This window comes from Nestor notabilis, unplaced genomic scaffold, assembly GCF_000696875.1.
Source record: "Nestor notabilis isolate BGI_N333 unplaced genomic scaffold, ASM69687v1 scaffold5318, whole genome shotgun sequence".
Taxonomy (NCBI): Eukaryota; Metazoa; Chordata; class Aves; order Psittaciformes; family Psittacidae; genus Nestor; species Nestor notabilis.
In genome coordinates this window covers 15,652-33,616 of record NW_009940458.1, presented here as the reverse complement: position 1 = coordinate 33,616, position 17,965 = coordinate 15,652, and the positions used below count along the sequence as shown (strand labels likewise).

At 37.6% G+C, this 17,965-nt stretch overlaps 1 protein-coding gene across 1 annotated transcript in view; it reads left to right on the top strand.

Moving 5' to 3' along the window:
* Positions 1-14,684, top strand: part of RUNDC3B (RUN domain containing 3B) — a gene marked incomplete at its 5' end in the record, with an annotated part of 33,375 nt that extends 18,691 nt beyond the window's left edge. Inside the window, 3 exons of the mRNA XM_010020352.1 lie at positions 11,988-12,134; positions 12,536-12,651; positions 14,233-14,684. Coding sequence (XP_010018654.1) covers positions 11,988-12,134; positions 12,536-12,651; positions 14,233-14,378 — 409 coding nt within the window. The remainder of the gene's footprint in view (positions 1-11,987; positions 12,135-12,535; positions 12,652-14,232) is intronic.
* Positions 14,685-17,965: the final 3,281 nt, after the last annotated feature.

Here is a 17,965-nt window from a genome sequence, read left to right as displayed (position 1 = left end):
TAAATCACCTTCTATTTGGAGTAATTTGTATGCGTCTGAGCCCTGAAGTAAAAAGGAAGTGGCCTCTGAAGCAATCCAGGCTTTTCTGTCTTGCAGTAGGGCATTTTATTGCCAGGACTTGGAATGGATTTTATGAAGCTCAGGAACATAGCATTTGCATCTTATTTATGATGTGAGGCACTGGAATAGGTTGCCCAAGGAAGTTGTGAATGCTCCAACTCTTCAGGTGTTCAAGGCCAGGCTGGACAGAGCCTTGGGCGACATAGTTTAGTGTGTGGCGTCCCTGCTCATGGCAGGGGGTTTGGAACTAGATGATCTTAAGGTCCTTTCCAACCCTAACCATTCTATGGTTCTATGATTCTATGACAATTTCAGAGTTGAGGAAGAAGAAAAGATGGTTTTCAAAGTCTTTTTTTTTTTTTTTTTCTTTTTTCTTTTTCTGATTGCCTGTAAGATTTATTTTGAGAGAGATACCTGTTACTGATTTCTTTTCTGAATTTGTTGATATAGCTAAAGATTCATGTTCTACTTTGCTCTCCATGATTATTTGGGGGAAGTGGGGGGAAGGTGTGAGCTCATTTAAACCCACTGTATTACTTGGAATTTTTGAACAGACCTGCTGTTAGTTTATGGCTGAGCCATATGGAATCAGACTGTTCTAAAAAATCTTAGTCTTTGGGGTTTGATTTTTGTTTGCTGGCTTTCTTATGTAAAGGCTCAACTGTGGAGCAGTTTCTGTTGTATCTTGACAGTGTGTTCTTATATAGCTGTTTGTGAGACATTTCAGTCAGGAGCTTGGACTACACTAGATTGTTGGAGTGAGAGGTATAATTTTGCATTGTTATTGCTGTGAGTATAGTGTGCCTGTCAGATGAACTCTTCCTAAAGTGTGTTAGAAACTCATATTTCCTTACTGGGGATAGAGAAGGGAAGAAATATTCCTACTAGCAAGTTTCTGACTGTTAACACCAGTCATAATTAACATCTTTTAATCATTCTTTCAAAGTTGTTTTCTTGTTTTTTCATCTTATTCTGACCCAGGGTGACCTGGCAGCAGAACATGTTGTATCACTTTTGTGTCTGTAGTAAGTTTTGGCCAATTGCTTTTTATTGCCAAGGTGTTTTAGAATAGTGTTCACATAATTCCAAATTTTAGTGTTTTGCTCTCCTACTGTTAGTAGCATTTTGAAGTAGTGAATATGTGCTGTAATCTGTTTGAATTCTTTATCAGTGGGTAAGAGCAAGTTTGGGATTGTAATTCTGCCTGAGGCATACTACATTACTGTTTGTAAAACACTTTGAGATCTGATTTAGGATCATTTGCTGTGTAATGGAAACTTTTTTAAATAAACATTCTATATTTCCTTTTTAATGATGCTTTTCTATTCCACTGGGTGTTGTTAAGGTAGCAAGGTCCACCTTTTCAAATTTACGTTGAATATTTGTTGATGTTTCCAAATGGTATTTCACAGGCATGCAAAATGTTTTACGTATGATCTTAATGGATTTTAGGTAATCTACAGAGAAACTTTTCCATATTCACATTTAATAAGGCAGTTTGCTGTAAAGGATGAAATAAATGTGGATATAGAAGATTGGAGAAACTTATAAGTAATTCTGTTTTACAGCTGCTATGCAAAACCTAATGTTCTACGATTTTCAGTATTCTTAACTTTGTCTCACAATTTGGAGTACCCAAACTACAATGAACAAGAGTGAAGCTGAAAATTTATCATCAAAATAGTTATTCACAAGAGAGTAACTTGTTCTTCTGTGTGTCAATTTAATTAGATTTTTCAGGAATATGCCCACCCATCTGGGGACTGGACATCTCACTTTGCTGGCAGGTGTCTGGTGGCAAATTGGGTTAGAAAAGTGGAACTGTAGTAGACCACCTCATCATCAACCAGACATGTTTAAACTAATGCACAGCTGATCAAGAAGTTTCAGGCTAGATATTAAGAAACATTTCTGTACCGAGAGGGTAGTCAGACACTGGAACAGGCTTTCCAGAAAGGTGGTCAATGCCCCATTCTTGTCAGCATTTAAGAGGCATTTGGACAATGCCCTTTATAATATGCTTTAACTTTTGATCAGCCCTGAAGTGATCTCAGAGTTGGACTAGATCATCACTTTAAATCTCTTCCAACTGGACTATTCCATTTTATTCTCAGAACAGCTTGTTCTTTACCACACTTTCAGCATCTCCAGATGAAGTGATTGCCTAGTGATATGCGTCCATTGTAGTAATGACAAGGCATATTGTGGCTTTCATTTGCTTTCTTCAGAAGTGTTTGCTGTCACTAGGACATGTTTTTCCCTGGGATTTGTTGAACATTAGAGGACAATGCTTTTGGCTCCACTCTTCTATAGAAATAGTGCATTTTTATCATGAGGGTGGGGCACTTAAGGCCTTAAAGTGGTTAAAATTAACAGCTCTTACATGCTTAAAAATAACAGCTCGCAGGGGGACAGTCAAAAGAAGTGTGCCATTCATGTCATGTCTAACAGAAGAAAACAGTTTGAATTCCATTAACATTCAAAATGTGATGGGAGAGGGATCCCAAATCGTCAAGGAACTGTATGCTGGAGTATTCAAAACTCACAAAGGCAGACATTTCTTTGTTCTCTAAGATCCTGCAAAGAATATTCAACGTCTCTTGGGGCAGTGAGACATTTGATCGTGCACCCCATCAGTAAAAAACTATAAGCACTCCCCCAATATAGGGATACTTATTTATTTATAAATTCTATGCAGGTACTACTGTACTCATATATTATGTACATTACAAAACATACACAAGAATATAAATTAAAAAGGGTGAGACAAGGATGAAGTAAACAGTTTTTGTTGTTTTGTTTGGGTTTTTTTCACTAACAGTACAAAAAGTATTTTTTTCCTATACCCCGAAGGATTGTTGTATGCACCCCACTTTGGAGACAACTGCCTTGAAGTTAGCTCAGGCAAAGTGACTGGGCAAAATCTGGAACTGTTTGCCCAGAACATCCTTGTGTTAAACTCTACCTCAGCTTAAACAGCCTTTTTTCCCCCCTTAGAGTGATTCCTACTCTTTCTTTTGCCTTCCATACTATCTGTGTCTATGGCAAACTCTGCTGATCTTTGTTACTTTAAAGTTCAGATTTAGCATCTGAAACTGATATTTATATATGTTAAATATTGATGTATGGTTACAAGAGAGCCTATCAATTTTCTGAATACTAAGTCATCTCCTGCATAGTGACTCATTGATGTTATAAAAGCTAATCACTTCAATGTAATGTGTCCCAACATGAGTTTCCGCATAAGGTATTTTTCAGGTTTTCAGGCTTATGTGTCTGGTGTAAGATGGTAAACTTCCTTTGTCCCAACTGGTGCAATAGTTTAATTTTCTATTTTTATTTAATTTATCACATGTATTGAAAATTTATTTCTTAAATTCAGCAGCTATGCTATATTTTATGCTGCTCTGCTTTTTATCTGCCTCTGCTGTTCCTTCCTATATCCCTGTCTTGTCCCAGTGTTGTGTGGATGAAAGAAAAGAAAGAAAACTCTTCTGTGTTTGGAATTCTCTCTTTGGTTATGGCACAAGTAAGACTCAGATGAAATTGCAGGGGCACACGTCTTACACTGTATTAAGCTTGTCTGTGTAATTAAGAATTTTTTGTATGTTTTAGCAAATCTTAAAGCTAGATTTATTTGTCTGGCTGTTACTTCAGAATTGGTCAGTCTTTTCAAGCCCCAAACAGTGCTTCTAGGCCATTTTTCATATTTTAATATAGCTGTCTTATAGATCCAGCAGTACTGCAGTTCCTATCTGGATAATACAGATGTCTTTGTAATCACGGGAAATGACAGTTTAGTTGCAGCCTTGAGAGACTGTTTATTTCTGTGACACTTTAATTACAGCAAGTGTTCTGTATATGTTTCCACTCGTGAATTGTACACAGCCTGTCACTTAGACCTTAGTCTTTCCCAGGCATTGACTGTTGGAGTATTCTGTCCACACACCTATTTCCCCTGTGTTAGCACTGCATTGAGCGCAGGCTAATGTATCCTGCCTTCCAGAAAAGTAGAACTTTCAGTGTGGGTTGCTGAGCTTTGTAATCCTTGCTCAAAACCAAAATCATCTAGAGAAATAGGAAAGCTGGATCACGTTTTTAGCACTCTTACCTTCTTTTTCAGATAGTTCTCTTGTAAGATTTTTTTTTTTCCCCTCTTAAGAAACTGAATTTCTCAACTGCATAAGTACATTAAATCCAATTTGTTGTAGCTGCTTTTTTTTCTCACTGAAAGGAAGTGGGAGATTAAAATTTAATCTCTGGTCTTGGTGATTTTCTTTCCTAGAATGTAAAAGCTGAGAATGCCAATCCTTCTTTCCTTTTAAAGCTTTCATGGATCTTTGCTATCAAACCATAATTCACATTAGCTATGTTTTTATTTGTAATGCTTCCTGTACATCCTCTATCTCCCTCAAGTTTGCAGCAGCAGTTTTACATGTTAGTACTGCAGTCTGGTCTGTTTTCAGCTCCTTTTCTCAACTTGTCTGCACCTTTTTTGTTTTTCCTTTAACAGCATAGAAGATACAGTGTGGCTTTTGACAGATGGTAAAACCTTCATTTAGGCAGTGTTTTGGATTTTGGTTTTGTGGAATTCTTTCTTCTGAAGTTTGCTGCAATACTGTACCCCTGTTCTGTTTACAAAGGTGTGGATAGTCAGCAGGAGGACAAGTTCTGTTTTCAGTGCAGTGGAAATCTGTGGAGTAGTGGGAGCTTCCTCTTTCCATAAAGGTATAGCTAAGAAAAGTTCACCTCGGCACAGTACATGGGCAGACTCCTGCAATTCAGAGTAGAGCGTACAGAGTGAGGCACAGCAAAGAAACATGCAGAACTAAACAAAACTGCAACTATGCCTCCAACATGATGGAGGACATGCTATTCTTAGAATCCAGAGGGACTGCATGGGTTTGTTGTGCAAGAGGAAGCCAAACATTTCTTAATAGCAGCCTGAAGGACATACTTTGCAAAATGCAGTAGATAAAGGGATTTATTTTTAAACCCTCATATTTAAATATCTTATTCTGAACTTTAAGAAAGGGGGCTTAAAAGTTTTATATTAAAATAAAATTTAAATTTTAAAATGCTTAAAAGCTTTTGAAATTATCAGGGTCTTCATGGATGAGATGTGTTGACATATCTAGAGCAAAATGCTGGCTGACACCAAAATGAAAAATATGAGGTTTTGTAAGGAGTTTCTCCTCTCTGGTCTGTCTTTTCTTCCCTCTCCCCCCCACTCCCTTTTCTGTCTCCTTCTCCTACCCCCAGTGGATTAGAGAATTGTAGGGACCATTTTGCATACTTAATGACATTAGCATGGCAGTGTCCCTTTCTCTGAATCTATAATGTGTGATGCTAGAATCCATTTTCTTAGTGGCATCCTTTCTCTTTTCTCCCATAGCTATGCTTCTGTGGATGAAGGCCTTGCATAGGAGTAGCAAACACAAAAACTTTAAGTTACTTGGACATTTGTTCTTAATGCATTCCAGATTTCAGAATTTTTATCCAGTGTAGAATTATAAGTTTGGGAGCAGGGGTAAGTAAGGCCTTTCAAAATAATAATGAGTATTGAACCTTTGAGGGCCTCAATGCAATGCAGCATCTGTTCTGCGGCACAGCTGGTACCGTTACTGTGACACATGAAGATCGTTAGCCAGTCCAAAATAGTAAGAAGATGTGGTGCGATAGGACATACCTGCTTTTTCTCACTGCAGCAGCTGCCATTAGAAAGTCTGCTGGGATTTTACTCTGGCATCTAATTTGGGGAATACTGTGGCTGTGCACAGGGCACAAACCCGAGAGAGGTGATACTTTGCAGCATCAAAATCTACTGGTAAGTAACTAATTTTCATACCTGCTGATCTAATTTCTCAAAGTCCAATGACATACCAGTCCAGACAACTCACTGTCTTGCTACAGCAATGACAGTTTGAGAGCTCCCTTTTATTTTAGATTTGCTCTTACAGATTTTAGTTATATTCATGTATGCTATCAATTTCAGTTTGCATTCCATATTTTCTGCCCTAAACAAAGGTTTTTAAAGCTTGTTCTTTGTTCTTATTCAAGTGGTTTTGGTTTTTTTTAAGCTTTTATTTTTCACTTTTACTTTTCACTACTCAGGTAGTTCTTGAACTGGAGCATTCATCTGATGTAATTCCCTTTCTTAGGGAATTAGTCTGTTTGATTTATTTCCTGTCTTCATCTGCTGGTAGGAGTGCAAATTGCCAACTGGACTGGCATTTTCTGGATTTGGAGAAATTAAACTTGCAGGTAAGAAATTACTGGTTTTTCATAGGTATAATTGGAAACAGAACTGACATTTTGTTGAACAAAAAAATCTGTGTAAATGGGTCTTTCAGAATAGGCTTCTAATGGCATGAATCTGGATCTGGTCCAGGGGAAATTGGAAATCCAGTCTAGCTGAAATGAGACAGGAGGTTTTATGTGGTTACCAAGATAAGGCTTTTCCATTTTAGCTTGGACTAAATGCGAGATTAATTTTTACTTATTTGTTAAATTCCCAGATGTAATATAGTTATGGCACAGTAAGTGACCAAAGATAATCACCTTTTTCTGTCATTCTGTTTTGCACACAGGAATGAGTGAATCAAGTCAGGTCACACTTTCAAGATGCAGAAGCCTTCGATGTGTTAATTCAAAGGATTAATTTCTTATCCTTTTGAGAGGTAGCTGAGCTGCCCAAAACAGTGCTAGTGCAAACCCAACTGTTTGCAGGGTTACCTTATATGTTACATTAAAAAAAAAAAAAAAGCTGCTTTAAAAAAAGAAACTAAAAAATTCAGCATTTCAGTGATCCATTTTGAGGGTGGCTCCTCTGTGATTGTACCAGGACAACTCTAAGGGCAGCATACTGCAGAGCAGGGATGGAAATGAGTAGTAATTTGTCAATTGCATTTTATTATTATATGTGCATCATAGATCATGATATTCAGCTTATGCTTAATAAATAACCCTAAAATAATAAATTACAGAATAAACAACTCAAAAGAATAAAAGTTGAGGAAATCAGCAAGTAAATATTCTGTAGAGTACCTGGCAAAGGCAGGCCTGGTGAACACTAGTGGAAAAGGATGTTTATCAGGAGGCTTCACTAATCTCACTTTTCCCTGCTTCTTAAATATGCAGTTAAAGGACTGGAAGTCAAAAGCATGCAGAGACATTTCTGGGAATAGGTGTGTAAACCTGATGTTAATACTCTGGCTGTTGCTGTTATTCTTGAATAAAACTGAGCAAATTTACAGGCCTGGAGGGAGCATATATATCTGCACTTCAAGCAGACACTTAGTCCTAACTCGGGTGTATGTTAGTGTTGATTAGTGAGTCATCGGTATTATGTTGTAATAGGTAGGAATTCATTAGCAGGATGTTTTTACTGCGGTTCCTGATGTAGAGAACAAAAAATGTAGATGTAAGCCACATATTTGTTAGTTTTTAATGTATTCTAGTACTGAGATGATGTTTTCATCTCTTTTGCTGGCTTTTTTTTTTTTCCCCTAGTAAGTTACTAGTTACAGTAGCATTTTGAATTTGTGTGGAGTTTTTTCTTTGTTTAGACATTTAAAAAAACCCCACAATTTAAATGTCATAACTTTAACATCTGGGCTAACGTGGTGAGACTGTGTGCATTATAATTCTCTTATGTAAGATGATTTTATTTCTGCAGATCATAGAAGAGAACTTGTGCTACTTTTTGCCAACATGGCTATAAAGAGATGGAAATTATTGTAGGTAGAGAAGATAGCAGTTAGTGGTGGGGGTGTGTGTGTGTGGGGGGAGAAGTTCACATGCTTTCAGACAACCAAGAATTTTTTTCATGCCTAGATTAGGTGATGTATCATAAATCTGCTTAACACCCCTACTCTCATAAAAGATTCTTACATATGTTCCCTGGTCTGCACAAAACTTTCTGCACTCCTCAGTCTCACTGTGTCAGTTCAGGATACCCTATTTGGCCATGTCTCACATGCTGCCTTTCTTCCATTCTACAAACAATCACACAGTCTCTACGATCCACCATATTCTCCATGTACCAACTACCTTCCTGAGATTATGACATTTAGAAGTCATTGCTTCTATCTTCTTTTTGGCTTTCAAGTTTTCTATTTCCAGTCTAAAGGAGTTAACAGCTTGTTGTGTTTGCTTGTTTTAACTCAGATTTGATGGCATTTCTTTCTTTTTTAACTTCTCTCTGTAGTAAACCCTTTTCTCTCTCTTACTTTTCCACTTCCCTTTCTGGAGTATCTTTGCTTTTACTCCTCTATTAAATAGCTTAACATATGGTCTACAAACTTTATCTTGCATCATCCTTAAACCATCAAAGCTACAAACCCCCCCAGAATTTAACTAAATTTTATTTTAAAATAGAACTGCATTATTGTGATTTTCAGTATTAGTCTTACGATGTATTATGGATTTTGTTCCATATAAATTAATGCTTATAAGTTACAAGGTAACATCCTTCATAAAACCTAGGCTTTGAGTCTTGGTCTGCATGTGTTAAGGTAATTCTGGTTTTCAGTTGGTGTTTTTCGCCAGCAGTTCATTCTCAGGAACAGAAGCAATAGAACAAACTCTGTTTGTAATTAGGCCATTCCAGTTCACTATGTTTTACTACAGACCAGCATTTTACATAGAAGTTTGCATGTTACATTACACTATTTTTATGTGCAGTTTTGGTAACAGTTATGAGTCATAGCTCAGAGAGTTCAGTAGTTCCCTTTATGTGCGTGTAAATAACAGAAAATACTCTTTACATTTTTTTCTTGAATATTTTGTGAAATGTGTGAGTTTCACAAATACTGTATTTCCCATTTGTACCTCCCCACCAATTCCTCATTTCTTATTTTTGCTCTATGAAGACTTTATTCTAATTTTTCCTTTGAATGATTTTATATGCCAGACTTATTTTGCTATACTAGCAGATAAATAAGTTTATTAATAGTGAAATTCTTCTTTTGGTTAAACAGCCTGACAGTAAACATCTAGAGGAAAGCTCATAATCTTCATTGCACTCACTGTGATCATTAAGGAAAAGTTCTACTTCAAACCCCACACTATCACAGCCTAGAGATGACCTGCACTGGTTACAGTGTTTGCATTCTGAGGAACAAGAGTCCTGCTCCAGAAATTCAATCTGCTTTGGATAAAATGAATTATTGTCTTTTGGGAGCTTTTAACTGCTAGAAAGAGCTCCTCTTTCCTGTCTGACTAAGCAGCACAGCACTCGATTCTCATGCAGCATTTTTTCACAACTGACTGTTTTGAAATTTGTATGCTTGTTTTTCATTAAAACTTGATCATATTTCCTTCCTTTTTAACTCCTCTCTATAGTAAATGCTTTTGCCTCCATTTATTTTCCTTTTCATGATTTTGAATATTTGTAGCAGGATCATTTTTGCCACATGATTAAGATTGTGTGAATGATGTATGCCTTGTAGATGCTGCACTTAGGGGCATGGTTTTGTTGGAGGACTTGTCAGTGCTGGGTTAACGGTTGGACTCTATGATCTTAAAGGTCTTTTCCAACCTGGACAAGTATGGTTTTGATTGTGATTTTTTGATTATGATTCTGTGCAGTTTAATACCTTGTTAAAATAAGTTTGGTTAATATGCATAAACTGTTTGTCTTGGGAGAATTGCTGTCTGCAAGCTGTGCCTTTAGAAAGTCTTTGCTGTAGTGGAATCTTGTGATACTTTACAAATGGCTGCAGGAGGGAAAACAGCTAAATAATCTACAAGGTGGTAACTACCAGCACCTGCTGTGAATATTTTTGTCTAACTTTCTATTGTCTCGTCTAGTATTTTCTTTTTTTATATACTGAATGCTGCGTTTGGACTGATTTTATATGTTCATAGTTATTTTTACATATTCTTAAAGATTCAAAAAAAAGTATAAAAGTTTTTAAGAGGCGAATAGTTACTTCTGCAACCTACTCAATGTATGGTTTTCTTCCTGAGCATGGTGGAGTGCTTTAAGTATTGATCTTCTCAAACTGTCTTTGAATGTTGTTATGATAAATCTCTAGAGCAGTTTGGCTAGTCTTTGCTTCAGAACTTCTTTTTCTACATAGAAAGGCTGAAATTCCAGATTACTATAACATAAAGATTTGTGGGAATATCATCAATATAGAAACCTATGTAAAATGCCAGAATTCCACTATTAGCAACTTGTCTGTAGATGTGTGGGGGCTTTATCTTTGCTCAGCATGTTTATTTAATAGTAACTTAACACTGCTGCTGAATTGTGCGGTGATAACCAACAAGAGTTGTTGAAACAGGAATGTACATGTACGTGTTACAAATGTATGAATTTGCATTTAGCTACGTTGCTAATACAAACTGTGCTGTGACAAAACTTCTATGAAAGCATACAAGGAGTCCTCCTGAATAAGGAGGTGTTGCAGTGTAACTGGCTAACATCGTAAGAACTTGCTAGGTCACTGTTCCAGATTCCTTAAATCAGCAAGCCTTTAATACACCTTTAACGCCTGAGGTACCCCCATGGGATTAGGGGAATTACATGGGGAAGTGAATACCATACAAGATACTTAAAATTATTGAGAGCTTTGGGTTACCAAACTGCTTATTCCTCTAGACGCCTGAGAGAGGAGTGCAGGGGGGAGATCCCCAGGTAGAGAAGTTGACTTTTCTACTTCATGAACACTGGGGGAATTCGTCATGTTGAGAAAAGTTCCTTGAAAACAGTTTTGTTCACTGTGGTGCTTACCACCTCCTCTTGCAAAATTGCTGTGTATCTGTCTCCTCTCCCAAACTCAGTTACTAAAAATTCCTTGCTGAACTCAGTATTGTCTTACCTTGTTTTGTGGGAAATTTTGGCTCTTTGGGTAGTGTTATGTGCCCTTACTGAGGTTCTTGTCTAAACAGTTAAAATGCCAGCAGAAGAAAAACTGCGTTGTAAAAACACACCTGTAGACAATGTTATTTGTTATTTCACATCACTGCATGTATAGTTATTTAATTTGCTACACAGTTTGGCTTTTCAGATAACAGCATGGCATTTGGCTTTGACCTCATGAGTAAATTTGGTGTGGGGATACGTAACATTAGCTATTTGCTTTGGGCCAGAAAGCAGCATTTTATGATTGCCTAATATTTCATGGACTGGAAGATTTATGGGTTAACAATAAATACTACTTTTGTTTCTAGAGTTATTCTACAGCAGTGTAAGGGTAGGTTGGAGGTTGCCTTGTACTATTGGAAAAGGGCTGATATTGTCTTGGAGCCTGAACCATGTATTTCCCATATTTCTGTATGACTTGTGGCAGATGATTTCTAATATTGGCATATTAGCTTCCTCATTTCCAGAATTTTAGGAAACTGGTCTGCTTCATGGGAATATGAGGCAAAACTTAATTTGGACATGTAAGGTACTCAGTTAACATACTGTCTGTAATTTAGAACTTAAGTTACTAAAAACTGTAGGGTGGTAGAAAACAGAATAACTATACCTTGTATTTTACCTGGAAGCATATAATAGAATTAACATGTCTGGGTTTTAGTTCATTCTGACAAAGTACTGGGGGTGGGAGGCTGTGGGGTTGTGGTCGAATTGCAAAAAGAATTGAGTGGGGGGAAGGACATCATGTTCCCATAGTTGGTTTGCAATATAGTTGGCTTGTTAATTACCATCATGCTGGCAGAAAGAATCTTTAGAATGCAATTGCTTTTTTATTGCTTTTGCAGGAAGATTCTAATTTCAACTTTCTTTCCTACATATGTCTAATAGGTTTATAAGTTGCTTCCCCTAGGAAAAATGAACAGTTTAAATTGCTTTCTGTTGGTCACTTGAAGTAGAACATCAGCTTGGTCAGGACTATTTGTCTTGTTTTTCTTTCTGTACCTTATGGAATTGCATTTATTAGACTGAGATTTACTTCTTTTTGTATTCACAGGACTGTGCTAAAGAATAATGACTTGAGATCAAGACAAGAATTAACTACTCACCTCACCAATCAGTGGCCTTCCCCAGGAGCTCTGGATGTCAATGCTGTTGCCTTGGACACTCTCCTCTATAGAAAGCACAATCAGCAATGGGATGAGTAAGTTGAGTATTTATTTTGATTCACCTTTAGAGGAAAAGGGAAAACTCAAAATTATACATTTCCCTTAGCATACTCTGAAATGTATCCTATTGGAACTACCTGTTACAATATTGAAGGATCAGCTGGCAGGAAAAAAAACAAAACAGTTTCTGTTGCTTGCCGTAAAAATTTCCTTCGTTTAAATTAATTTGGAGGAAAAAACCCCAAAATACCTCACAAATAAACAAAAAAGAAATAATTGCTTTAGGAAGAAAAAAAAGAAACAGTGTCTTTAAAAGAAGAAAGATTAACTGCCTAGTTTGTTTTGGTTTTTTAAAACCAACAACTTTTAAAGGAGAAATGAGGATATCTAGTTAGATCCTTAAATGTGTTACTATTAAACATTACTTTATTTGCAGGAAAAGTTTTCAAAGTCTGGACCAACTTTCAGCAGAAGTTAGTCTTTCTCAGTCCTCTCTGGACCCAGGTCACTCACAGGATGGGAAGCATGATGGAATGAACTTGTTAAATGAAGGTACAGAGCCAGTCTAGTGGCTTCCTTTAATTTTGTTCTTCATAGCTCTGATCTTCAGTCCCTGTGAGATGATTTTCAGTGTGAACAAACTATGCATTCAACAGCATGTGTTTTTATTGTTATGGAAGTTTTTTCAGTTTCCCTAAGGACTATACTGCAAGTAAGTTTGGATTTATGAAGATGCTCGCCCCCAATAATTGTAAGACTTCATACTGTATTTGAAGCTAAACTTCAAGTACATTGCATATCTTCCCTCTCCATCACAGAAGCAGAGACAGCTCAGCTACAAGGAGGATTTTCTGTTGTCTTTCTGCTCTAACACAAATCTTTGAGTTCTTTAAGTTTCCTTTTTTGTTTTGTAAAATAAAGATTAAAGGCCCTGGATTTGTAACTGCCCCTGTCATTCTTACATCTTGCATTCAACATTTATCTGTGGAAATGCTGCTTGACAGCATTTCTGGTAAAATGGAAAGAGGAGATGATAATATATTTAATTGTAACACATCTCTTTTAAAAACCTTATCAAGGTTTAGCTACTCCATCTAGTGGGCAAGTGTGAAAAGCAGAAAAATGCTGGAAGACTTCAGAAACAGTAGTATTTTGGGCACAGATCCCAAAATCCTTTCTGTTAAAAAGCCTTTCTGTTATCTCATCAAATGTTACCTTTAAATAGACTTGACAATACAGGGGCTTAGCAGTTCATAACTGTAACTTTAAAATATCAGCATTTAAAATTTAGAGCTTTTCCAAAAAACTAAACAGTCTTTAAATTATTTTAAGTGAGCTTAGAGAAAGTGAAATACAATCGGCATGGCTATTGTGATGAGAGTTCTTGTGCAGATCTACTTACGACTGATTTTTTGCAATATTAAGTAGGGAGATGCTGGTAGATCAAATTCTTTATAATGTGATGTATTAGCAGAGTTGGCACAAAATAACTTAAATGGATATTCTGGAAAGGGAAGACATAAAATAAATAGAGAAATTGTCCAGTGCAGACTTACACCTAATAGGTATGTTTCATGTTAACTCTCAAGTGTATTTCAATGACAGGGCAGATACTTGCATTGCCACTCCTGCACTATAGGGCTTTTTCCAAGTGGTTGGAGCCTAATGCACTTCAAATCACCAAGGTTTAAAAAACAAAACATGTTTATTTTTAAAGAAATATATTCTGATTCTGTTTAATTCTACTCCTTTATGAGAAATTTAGAATTAGGTTTTTCGTACTGCCATGTTAGGAAGGTCACTTCAGTTTCTATATAATGTATTTGGTGCTTGAATTAGACCCTTCTCTTCACCATGTGATCTGTGGAGCCTCTGAATCTCCTTCTGCAGGAGGCTGACCTCAGGCCAACCTGCAGTGCATGGGTAGGGATCTCTGCCACCTGGGCAGGGAAGGTGTGGCATAAACTACATGTCTTCCTAATGTCATTTATGAAGTATGGGTATGCTGAAACAGTAATATACAATCCATAATAATGTGGGTGGACCAGATTTTTCTATTCCCACATTTTTGTTTTGTGGTCAGATATCTCGTGCTGTACAAATCATTAGCTTAATTCTTATTTTTCTTAACAGGAAAGGAAGACACTCCATCATTGCTTGGTCTTTGTGGCTCTCTTACATCAGTAGCAAGCTACAAATCTCTCACAAGTCTGAAATCAAGTGAATATCTTGCAAGTCCCACAACAGAGATGACAAGTCCAGGCTTAACTCCATCATGAGATACCCACAAGAAGGAAGAGCTTTGTGTTGTATGCATTTGGTTTATGTTCCATAAAATGACTTATAATGAAAACTGCTGGTTCTGAGTCAACATATAAGCTGCTTTATTTTTTTCCTTCTGTGGTTACTTTTTTTATTATCAAATTCTGTCAGTTTTTGTTCACTTTTTTTTTTCCACCAGAGGACTTTTCTGATTTTCTACTTTACTCTTGAGTTATTTAAAGCTCTCGGTCAGGTACAGGACATATAATCTGATGCTTATGACTGTTTTTTAAATAAAACAGTTGGAAATCAGTCCCCTACTTACTGCCAAGACCTTTGTTTCTCCTTGCAATGGCTTGGCCCTACCGTAGCCACGGTGCTTCTCTGCAGTGCTTTAAATATGTACCAACTCTTGCAGAATAGACAGGGGATCCTAAACACCAGGCTTTGTAGGCAAATCTTTTACCTAAAAATCCAGCTTTCCATCTCTGTATGTTGCATAGGTCCTCAGATAGCTTGTTTAACCTAACAGCTCAAGTTCACTGAATGGTAGACTTTGCATTCCTGTAGCATCATGGCACTTAAGAGATGTCTGAATCGCACTGAGGAAGCAACACTGAAACACTTACTAATTCTTGAAGTTGCATGTGAATAACAAATGTAAGTTGATCATATAAATGAGGCATACTTCGCAATTCACAAATGTTGAGGAAACTCACTAAATGCTTTTGAGTGACCTGAGTTAAAGATAATCAAACATCATGTGAGAAATTTCTTGGTTTATTTGCCTTGCTGGAAAGACGGGGACTACAGATGGCGGGGTTAGCACCTTGGGAAGTCTGGATTTCGTGTTGGCAAGGTCCCAAGGAGAGTAGAAAAGGGGGAACGAAGAGAATGTAATGACAGTATTCTCATGTTGAAGATTTTTTTTCCATTCCTGTAGTAGTGCAATAGGTATTTTTCTTGATTAGGTAACACGGCAGAACCTAAAGTAAAAGTCAGTTTTCGCAAATTACTTGCCGTTGATTTCAATTACTGATGGGGTGGGGGGAGCAAACAGGGAGACATTTCTTAAATGAACCTAACTTCCCAGATTACCCTACAGCTTAAAAGTTTGCAAATTAATTTTTGACTTGCAAACTGTATTCTTAATTCTTTGTAAGATACAATGGATCCTTTCGCTATGGATTTTGCTAATCAAGTAATGCTTATCAGTATGGTTAGTAACTTTTTAAACTGAACTTCAATGCATGTAAGTACATTGTATTTTTAAGTGCTAGGGAAAATGCTTCTTTTGTGCCAAAGAAGTTTCATAAATTGTTTACATGAGTAGCTGCAATATAGGGCAGATTTTTAATTACTGCTTACTCTTAGGTGTTTACAGTCTGTCACTACACTCTGTATGGTTTTAGTTGATTTGCCTCTTGTAACGGTACCTTGGCACTACTACTGTGATCTGGTCATCTCGGCGTGGGCTTGAAAGAGGATTCATTCTTACCTTTACTAAAACTACAGGGCATGTTCAGCCTGTGTAGGTGTGAGGCTCCGCACCTCTGGGTCTCAGGGCACTGCTGGATTTAGCTGGAGGAGGTTCAAGAGACATCTCCTCAACTCTCTAGTCCACAGTGCTGGAGGTCGCAGCGGCCATTGTGGTGGGATAAACCACGACTGGTGCCATTTCAGTGCAGCTTTTTGAAGCAGCTTGGCAAAATCCACCAAACCTCGTCTTTTGAAACGTCACATACCCACCCGGTTAATTTCTCTATACTCAACTGTGCCCATTAAATCCTGTCTGAATGACTGTCAGAATGTCCATTTCCTCATGTAACTTTTGGGGTTTTGTTATCACATTAAGCACCTGTTTTCATGGCAGTTGAGTAACATTAAATGTCAATTTGTAAACTAGGGATGCATTTTTACTACAAACACAGTGAGGGAATCCAGATTTCACAAGTTAACATTCTGCATCAAGGTACAGTGATTTGATTGGTCTTGTTCACTGTTCAACACTTCTCCTGCTGTGTCAGCATTTTGGAGGGGGCTATGATCATGATCTTCAGTCATGTTTGCTGATGGCTCTTTTCTTGGAGCTACTGGTGTAAAATTCGTGTGTCATTTAACTGGAGTCTTTTATGTAGTTCCTGCGTGTCATTTGTGCATGGGAAATCAGTTACTGTGTGTCTTTTCTCAGTTTGAACATGAATCATTTTTAAAACCGACTGGAAAAAATGCCAAAACTGTATGTTTTGTTGCCTTGACGTTCCATGAATGTTGCATGTAAATTAAACATTTTTGTATCATCGCTGATTTCTAGGTTTTGTTTGGTCTTATTTTAATTCTGTGTGATTAAAACAAACAACAGTATGACTAACCTTATAGCAAATTCTGTCTTGTACAACAGGGAGACTTTGGGTTTGCTGCTGTATGTCATTCAATGTGATCCAAAACCTGCTGTTAATGCTGGCTTTCTCTTGGGCCTTATTTTGAGCTTTGAGTGTAAACTAAGTTAGAGAAATCACAAGGGGGGGAACAGTGTCAGATACCCCCCATGGCAGGATCTCTTGCCTGCACAGTGTGCCAGAACCTGTCCCTAACCTCTTCACAACAGGTGTTTTTCAGCATGTGATGAATTTTCACCAAAGCCAAACCCATGCTGGGATACCTTCTTCACAGGGGAATAGGACTGTAGTCTATTTCTTGGGTAAAGCACACCCCAAAGTTGGTGTCTTAGTGACCTGACCACCAAGTTGTTTTTGTACCAGAGCCCCTTACGAAAACATGCAAAAAATGCAGTTCAGCCACTTCTCTGGAAGACAGGAAAAAGGGCTGCAGTGAGGGTGGTTAAAGAAGGGAGAGTGGTTAATTAATAATAAAAAAAGATCCTGTAGAGGGAGTTCTGATTCAGTAGGTTGAGTGCTGCGGGCAACTGATCCTGCCGTGTGTGTGCAGCACGCTGTTGCAGACAACAGCCACATCTATAGTAGTAACCACGTGCTCTTTCTTGCAGACAGATGTATGCTGAGTCACACTGGCATGGAACCACTCCTGCTAATCCCAGTAAAGGTGGCCTTCAGAATGCAGTGCTCCTTCCCAAGCTCGGGGTGAGGGATGCTTCCTGGCACAGAGCCTGGACCTGCCGTGGAGCACTGTGACCTCCCAAAGCCATGCATGGGCACGTGCTTCCAGACAGGCACTCGTCTCCGGTGCCCGTGTGAGCTCTGAGTTCTTAACATAATACCTTAAGCTAAAAAGCCACTGCAGCACCTACTCACCATCCTCTCGAGGGTTTCTAAGGAGCACAGTGTGCTTCTTCCAGTTTGGCCTAAAGCATCTTTCATTTTAAGTATTCCTCAGAGGAAGCAGAGGGATATTTTGTAATACACATTTACACAAAATACAGAGCTGCAAATAACAAACATGCACAGAATTAAACATCCATTAAGCAAAATAAACGTTTATTGAATTCATTCTGTATCAACCTCCTTATGGAGGAATAATCATATCATACAATTTTCTAAACCTCATTTTAAATACCCAACAAAAATTTTTAGTTGGACTGAAAATTAACACAGTAGCTGTAGTTATTCCTCATTATTCTGTCCAG